Below are 8,612 nucleotides of genomic sequence, written 5' to 3'. Positions count from 1 at the left end.
AAATTAACAGGAAGCAACAGTGTTGATCAACCAGTTAATATACCAACATAAGAATCAACAAGAATGAAAAGAAAAAAGGATCACAGAAAAATATCCCATCAACCAGACACCCACATGATAGTTTATTATATGTATATATACACACACACACATATATATATATATATACACATACATAAACACACTAATATACTACTGTGTGAAGTAAAAGTAAGGATTTGCATTCATGTACTGAACAACTTATGTTTTGCTTGGCACTTTGTATACTAGTTTTGTTTTTGACTCAAGTATTAAATTAAAGCCCACCTAATGACTACGTAGAAAGCTATATATATATTCCTTGTTATAAAAGAAGAAAAAATAATAAATAAAAAGCCAACTCCCTTTCTTTTTTCCCCACCACACTGTTATGCTCTTCCCCGTCTGGCTGTCCTTCAGACTTTAAAGTGCTACACCAAGTTATTGAGAGATAAAAAAGTTCAATAACACTAAGTTGGCTTCATGAGGCTCATGTTGGAAAATGTGGCTTCACAGAGAATACTTCCATTTAAAATACACAGAGAGCGTTGCTGGACGTCTTGAGCAGATCTTCAGAGATGGAGAAGAAAGCAGAAGTGTTGGTGCTGCTCTGGAGAGTCACACATCTACCACCATCTTTTTGTGGATATCTAAACCTCCTACAACCTGTAGCAAATGACAAGTTACATTAATTATTAAAAAATATCACCAGGTCTTTCAAATATTTATGAGCACCATACAATAGTTTTCATGATAGCCATGGATGCATATACAATTTAACAGACCTCATACAATGCAATTTTCATCCCATTTAGAATAGTTTTGCAAATTGTAGAGACCACGAGATATGTTGCAATTTTCAAAATTTATATAAAGGATATTCCACAACAATATCATCCCTATGCACATCCTCAACACTGGAAAAGGGAGCCTACAATATGCTTCATATAGTGGTTCATCTGTACAGCGACTACCTAAACATTTAGATATAAACACAAACGCAGAACGGGCACAGTTTAGCCTCCCATAGCACCGAAAGCTGCGACTTATACAGTTTCATTCTGCTTAGATACCCGTTTACTTTCTGTGAGATACACAAAATATGCTCCTGTTGTGGCTCCTTGACTAGGTTTTAGGAAGAAAGCATAAAGATATCTCTAGGCTTAAGTTCTACTAACGCAGCCAAGACCCTTGGGTTCCTTATGGAATCAAACAAATACAGACTTTAACACAACTTTCTTTGGACAAACCCAGCAGATAATGATGTTCCCACCTACTCTGGAATAAAACATCTAGTGTTTCACTAATGCTCCTCCAATACACAGATGATCAATGACAAATTAAAATACATCCAGGAGACTCTGCCAAACTGACTACACTGGTAGCAAAAGCACCAGCTGGGTTTCTTATTTATGATCAAAGCAATATATGAATATAGGAAAGCATCAGCTCCAGTCTGTGTGACCCCGAGATTGGAGAGAAAACCCTAATGTAATCTATTATAGACGGCACCCCGACAATAGCCGACAACTCCCTTTATATTAAATGGAATTGGATCTGAAACATGACTATAGCGAAACAAAAAGTTAACGAAAAAGTGACTGTATGGCCTGTTCATGGTTAATTGTATATATTTTGTTAAATTTTCCCAAAAATCTATAATCACTTTACTGTGGCTGTAATCAATGTTTAAAGACTGAAAGTCTTTAGAATCCATTTTCTGTCTGCAGGACCTAGATAGTCTTGAAAGCTGGCAACCCATTACACATCAGAAAATACCAATATCAATAAAAGGTATCATCTTTACCAAATGTAATCATCTCAAAGAGACGTAATAATGGGGCCTAAACGTGTCCGCTTTAAATGTATTGAATTACATGGCAGTTGCATACATAAAAAAAAAATAAAAAAAATAGAACTAGAACTCAACTAGAATAAATCATTAAAGATTAGCTGGATCAATTACTAATAGATGTAGACATCCTGTAGGCAAGTAAAACTACTCCCCGCCATGTATCAGGACGCAGGCGAATGATGTGTTCAAAATAGATTAATGTTTCAAAGCTACAGTTGTTACTTACAGCACAGAATTCTTCAAACGATATTCTGCCATCACCATCTTTATCTGCATTGATTATAGTTTTGTCTACTATTTGCTGTAATTGTGTGTCTTTGAGGTTGTTTCCAACCATCATCTTCAGCACCTGGAAAAGCTCACCATTGGAGATATAGCCATCCTTGTCCATATCATATATACGAAAAGCAACTAGCAAAGGAAGAAAAGGCTTGGTTATATTAAACATACATGGTACAGCACACACTAACACCATTTCATATCTAACCTTGTTGGTGGAATGGAAGTAGCCCTACAATAGTATCCGGCTAAACTCCTACCGTCCACAACCCATTAAAAGCCGTCAATGTAACAATGTTTTAACAATTCAAATATAATACATTGTGGTCTTCAATAAATGGGATGTAAAAATATCAGGATCAGAAGTAGACATGCCTGCAGCTCACAAGGGCCGGCGTTTGATGTTGTATAAAATACATATTAATCTAGATTATTTCATGCCTGTGTTAGCGAATTGTGTTACTGCAGGTCTGTACACAATAAGCGGCTGAAGATGTGGGTATTTGAATCTAGCTCCTGTGAGCCCTCAGCAGGTTACTGAAAATGGCCATTATGCACTAATTATCCTGAATACAACCCCCTCCCCCCCAAAAAGCATGTATTTTGTAATTTAGACCAATAAAGCAAGAATACTTACACCTCAATTTCTGTTCCTTATCACCTTTGACACTGAACTGCGACACCCCTTCAATGAATTCTATACATCAGGAAAAGATCAGATAGAAACGTATTAAACACTCATCTACCTCCGCTCCCCAAAAACACGTACGTCGGCAGCGAAAGCAGGAAGAAAGCACTTTATTGCCGTTCCTTTTACCAGCGACCCTCCCCCACGATAACGTTCAGGGTCATATGATGGAGGCTGTAATAGGATTTGACACACCTCACGGCTGCTTTACCGAGTGCTTTGCCAACGCAAGATAAAGATACAAGTGCAACACCGCATGCAACGTATACAGACGCGACGACAGGGTGTACCGCATAAATATAGGAACAGGAAGGAAGAGGAATAGGTATTTCTCCTTGATGTTAATTTGCAATGGCACACTTTAGCCGGAAAGAAAGTTGCGAAGTAGCTTACCTTTAAAATCTACCTCTCCGTTGCCATCCGTATCGAATATGTCGATTACCCGCTGGACAAGAGGGTTCTGCTGCAGCTCCGGCAAAGACATGAACTCCTCCACGCTCAGAGAACCAGAGTTGTCCAAGTCAAGTTTTTTAAACCGTTTTCCTAACCTCTTGATCTCATCGGCATCAACTATAAGCAGAACAGGGAAAAAAAGTCATCTTGCTCATAAATCAGAACAGGGACGAGACGCGCAAACATACATCTATTTTCTCTTTTTAACCGGCACGGCCACTAAATATCACATAACGGGAGACGTTTCGTGTAATTACCAAGCTTTCTGCCAGCAGCAGCCATAATAGAGAAATGTGCGGCTGACTTGGAAGTATGCAGACTCCGGCACTAAGCAGTAAAGCACTGCTAATGCTTCGTTAATACCAAATGATCACATGGCGTAATTAATTTGGACACGCTAAGCAGATCGGTCACTTTATACCAGCAAGACCGTTTTCTTCCTGCAAATCTACAGCTACGCGTGCCAGAAAGCGCCAAAACCGAAGATCTAAATTAAAAATGTTATAATTCAGCAGCCGGGGGAACTACTGCTGTTCAAAAGTTTAGGGTCACTTTGCTGTTTTCATGGAAATCTAACTAATCTAATCAATTAGTCTTTTTTTAAACTTGGATTGGTTATCACAACATGCTATAGGAACACAGGAGGGATGGGAGTGATAGAGGGCCTGTGTACATCTATGAAGATATTCCATTAAAAAAAGCCACTTCCAGCTACAATAGTCATTTATAACATTGTCAATGTCTGCACTTTGTTTCTGATCCACTTAACGTTATTTAAACGGGCAGAATTTGCTTTTCATTCAAACACAAGGACGTTTCTAAATGACCCCAAACGTTTGAATGGTAGCGGCTCCTCCAATCACTACACTGCCTGAGCCAAGCGGTTAGCGTATTGTAACCCATGTGTTTTTTTTCCCCATTTATAATAGAGGAGATGCTTGTTGGGGACACAACCTTTTATTTTGTTATCTTCTATTTACATAGTGCTTTCTAGAATATATATATATATATATATATATATATATATATATATATATATATATTCATGGGGTTTAAGACAAACTGATACATCAGGAAGAAGCTTACTTTTACTTAAATGCTCGGTTTTTTTAAACCAGTATAAGGGCACTGGGGACAAAGTTAAATAATAAACAATTTAAAATATAAACTACATAATATACATTAATATATTTTAAAACCAAATATTTGTTAAAGCTTTGTCCTAAATGTTATTACTCTGTCTACTATCTCCCCGTTAAGCAGGTTAATTCATTTTTCTGCACATTGCCATCTAGTTTTGTATGTAAAGTATTTAGTAAAATGGTTCGCCATGTGATGCCTGCTCGACTGTATGCAATATAAACAGCGGACGCCGTTTATATAGACGGCAGGCAAAACCTGGCAGAAAAAACGGTAAAATATATGAAAGTGTGCAGTTTAGATATGGAGTGCCTAAAGAAGAACTATATGGTAATTATACGGTCGCCGAGGAGCAGGACAGCAATATTAATATTCCTACTCAATACATTATTCATCAGCGTTTTTCATGATAATTTGTGTTTAATGAGAAAGCGCCGTTGCCTGCATTAAAGCTCATTTTGATTCATAAGCACACTGTTTAAGGGAAAGCAGCGCGGCATCTATTTCAATCCCCTGCTCGCGTTACAGAGGCTGTGCCCTTGAAGATATACATAGACATACTGAATAGAGACGAGAGGAAACGCCACATTGAAATTCTGTCATTTCCTGTGATGAGGACACAAGCGAGCCGGAATAATCAAAACAGATTTATGCACCAATTACAAACAAACAATGGATGTAAAACGCAGACAATTTACCATTTCAGGTTAGCTCCAAGCCCTTAAGATCAAACGTGCATTACCATAGCCTGCATCGCTCTCATCACACCAGTTACCCGGCACAGCAATTACCCGAATTTTTGGTACTGTCCTGCTTTTGCAGGCAATGGGGATCATGGACCAGCTGGGGAAATGAGGGTCTCTATAGGAAGTGTACCCCATAAGTGTTGGCCTCACACGACCAAAGCATAGGAAGGTGCACAGAAATGACATATGTTGCTATTTACTTGAGCCCCTCCCCCACGCCATCTATTTAAAGTCCTCCTTCTGTAAGATAAACAGAAAGCTTATTTTTGGTCATAGCAGGATTCCTGGACTCTGCAAATATTTGCAGACACAAACAGCTGTCTTACTCCTGTCACTTTTCTAATAAGCCGCAGCAAAGTATTCTGTTTTGAAGTGGAAATCCACTCGTGTATTTCAGCACAACCCAATTAATTCACGAGAATAACCTATAAGCTTGCTTATCATTCAGTATAATTGCTTTGGAGATAGGGGACCAATGCAACCTCAGGTGGCATAGATATATTAAAGGGGCACTGCAGCCATCATGTGACCTTGCGCTCAGTTACATAGCGCCATCATATTCCGCAGGGCTGTACGATGAGTACACCAGCGTCTCCTTTAATTACTATTTTAACCCCCTTGTAAAAGCATTTTATAATCCTCCCACCCGTTTGCCTCTTTCTTCACCCCAGACTCTTGTCTTGCAGGAGAGGTTTTAAAGGTGCTTTCCAGCCGCAGACTGACTTTGAGCAGCAAGGCATAGGGTCACAGGTTCAACACCAAGTAAGCCCTTCATAAGCTTCCAAGGTAAAAATAACAGCTATTATTCAGCTGCTGATTTTGTTAATTCCAAGAGCATGCGCTCACTTGGGGAAAGGCACCATATAAATACTAGTTATGTAATATACATTCAATTCCAGGGATGCTGCATAGGGCAGTAAATTGACCCTTTAATCTCTCCTCATAATTGGGATTTATGGCAGTTGCTGTCACCTAAGAGCATAATAGTATCTCTACTACCGTATTGGCCTGATTTTAGGCCGCACTTTCCACCCACTTTAAGGGTGCAGCATATAATCAGGGTTGAGCTCAGGGATGCGCAATTCGTATCGCCCGAGACATTTTTTTTGCTTTTCAATTTAGCCCTGGCGTGGGCAGCGGGGATTCTGGATCGTCCTCTCTGGCAGCCGGTGAACATCTGCACGATGAACGCAGACAACCTCGGTTGCTTTATGAATTAAGGGGGGAGGACCTTTCCAAATTTCTGTTTGTATATAACAAATGCTGACTAACTGCGTAATAGATACAAAAAATGTTAATACATGTATTCCTGTTCATTAGATAAAATGCTGTTTTACTATTCCACTCATGCATATTTTTTCTTTAAAATAACACCAAAGTTTTAGGGTGCAGCTTATAATCGGGCGCGTTCTATAATTTGAGCCAATACTTTATTTCGCATCAGCAGGAAGATCTCCATGGCCAAATATAGAACATTGAAACGAAGGGGGGACCCAAAACCACAATGTCAAAGTAAAAATAGTGCGTGAAGTAGCATTTATGAATAGAAATGGTGCTTGTGGGGTATTACCAGAGGATGTTGTCTTGCTACGTCACATGTCCTGCCGAATGTGAACGTTATCGTATCCTTCTCTTTGGATAAGTGTATACATTCGTCTGCGGCACAGATATGTAAACCACAGGTACCAGTGTCCCGTTTTTTTGTCTTTATAGGATTCTAAAAACAGTAAGTATCCAAATGCTGCAAACAGTTGAAGTGGCCGCTCTTACTGGAGGAAATACATAGAGCCACCTCGTATCATCTCACGTTATTCTCTTGATTCTCTTGATTCCAGCAAAAGCACAGCTATGCAAATTGATTTTATGGTAAACATTTTCGGAATTTGACACACGTATAGAGCATAAGATAAAACCAAACTTGCAAAATAAATTAGCTACTTACAATGTGAGCACATTTCCAATGGATAGCTTGCCTCATTTCCCTGAAAAGCAAACAAAACAAATTAGATACCGCTTAATAAGATGATTAATTAACCTCCCAGAGTCAAAGTGCCCGGTTTAATTAAAATGTAATCATGCTGCATTTTGTGCCATGTATCATCCAAAACAAAGTGTGTTTCTAGTTCCTGAGGGAGCAGACACCCCAATCCATCCATACATCTAATAAACTACCGCTAACAATAAAGAGAACATCCTTTCCCATTTAGATACCTACACAGAAAAAAAGTCAAGTTGATTTGCATAGACCGTAAACTTTCATCTATTGATAAACATAGGAGTGTGCAAAAATTCTATGTATACATTCATATCTCACACACACACCAGGAAGCAGTTTTGTCACATCCACTGCCCACCCACATGCATGCACATACATTATACCAGGCCTCGGCAAACCCCAGTGGCCATGGCGACTAGAAGACACTTCCGCAGGATTTTGCGGGACAAGGGAGTAAAAACTGGCCCGGGCTGCCATTGTGAATCCAGCACCCAACGCTTTCCTGCAGGGGCACGGTGCCCAGCGGGATCATGTAATGGACATTATACGACTCTGCTGGGCGTCTCATGGCTCACACGCAGGAAAATGTATGCTGCCGGGGTCACAATGACAGAAGATAGGTTAATCTTCACAAGGTGAGTGGGGGAGGGGAGTTGTGTATGTGTATGTATATGTATTGCTGCATTCAGTCTGTTAATATGTTTGTAAGCATAAGACATTAATTAGCGTGTGTGTTGGTTAGTGTGTTTATGTTATAACATACCCCCTCATGAAGGGGTTAACCACCGTATTGTACAAAGTGGTACACTGCATTGCAGTGAATAAATGCGTGTTTTAAGTCATGTTGGCCCAATAAATATTCTTTCGCTGCAGACCAGGAGGTAATAAATTAAAACAACATTATTGGGAGAAGAAAAAAAATAAGTTGGCCCCTAAATTTTTTGGCTGCCTCCTAGATCCAAAGCCAATTTGTTGACCCCTATATTATACAAACCATTTAGAAACACACACGCAACAAGAATATCCCGTTAATTCATAGCAAAACAAAAAAGTGTTTCAAAGTAGCATGAGATCAGAAATCAGAAGAGGCCATGAGTTGACTGCCAGCACGGAAATGCCTTCTCCCCCCACCATCTACGTTCCTGGACAATCACCTGTATGCATGGCTTCAGTGCACAGGCAGCATACCCTGACTGCTGATTTGCTTCCGTTTAAATGACTTAACAGATGTCTGTACAGAAAGCGCCTCAACTCAGCTGACATGATTGATCCTCTTATACACAAGGATTCCCCCCCAGAGTATCAGTTTTCTGATATGTGCAAAAGGCCAAGGGGATTGCACATACACAGCAACTTCCAAGACTGGCAGCCAGCTCTACAGCCCATGCAAACCTTTCCTCTCTCAGCTCGCCGCAGCAGCATATACTGCTCTAGCCA

The 8,612-nt window shown here is 39.7% G+C and overlaps 1 protein-coding gene across 1 annotated transcript; it reads right to left on the bottom strand.

The window, feature by feature from the left end:
* Positions 1 to 636: 636 nt before the first annotated feature.
* LOC149303233 (calcineurin subunit B type 1-like) lies at positions 637 to 7,585 on the bottom strand. Its single transcript, XM_089481390.1, has 6 exons — positions 7,559 to 7,585; positions 7,122 to 7,161; positions 3,234 to 3,410; positions 2,790 to 2,849; positions 2,100 to 2,284; positions 637 to 684 (listed from the first exon to the last, which is right to left on the bottom strand). Exons 1-6 carry the CDS (start codon positions 7,583 to 7,585, stop codon positions 637 to 639), a joined length of 537 nt encoding a protein of 178 aa, XP_089337516.1.
* Positions 7,586 to 8,612: the final 1,027 nt, after the last annotated feature.

Source organism: Sceloporus occidentalis, unplaced genomic scaffold (assembly GCF_023333645.1).
Source record: "Sceloporus occidentalis isolate IW3139 unplaced genomic scaffold, rSceOcc1.0.p SCAF_15, whole genome shotgun sequence".
Lineage (NCBI taxonomy): Eukaryota > Metazoa > Chordata > Lepidosauria > Squamata > Phrynosomatidae > Sceloporus > Sceloporus occidentalis.
Note: the sequence above shows the minus strand (reverse complement) of the source record. Positions and strands in the feature narration are given on the sequence as shown.

Bases quoted from the DNA above. Each gene is read 5' to 3' on its own strand.
- LOC149303233 (XM_089481390.1), bottom strand. From the start codon at position 7,585: ATGGCCACTGGGGTTTGCCGAGGCCTG. The intron at 2,285-2,789 runs GTAAGTATTCTT...TTCCTTTGCTAG, and splicing joins TAAGGAACAGAAATTGAGGT to TTGCTTTTCGTATATATGAT. The intron at 685-2,099 runs GTAAGTAACAAC...CATTTGCTACAG, and splicing joins CGTTTGAAGAATTCTGTGCT to GTTGTAGGAGGTTTAGATAT.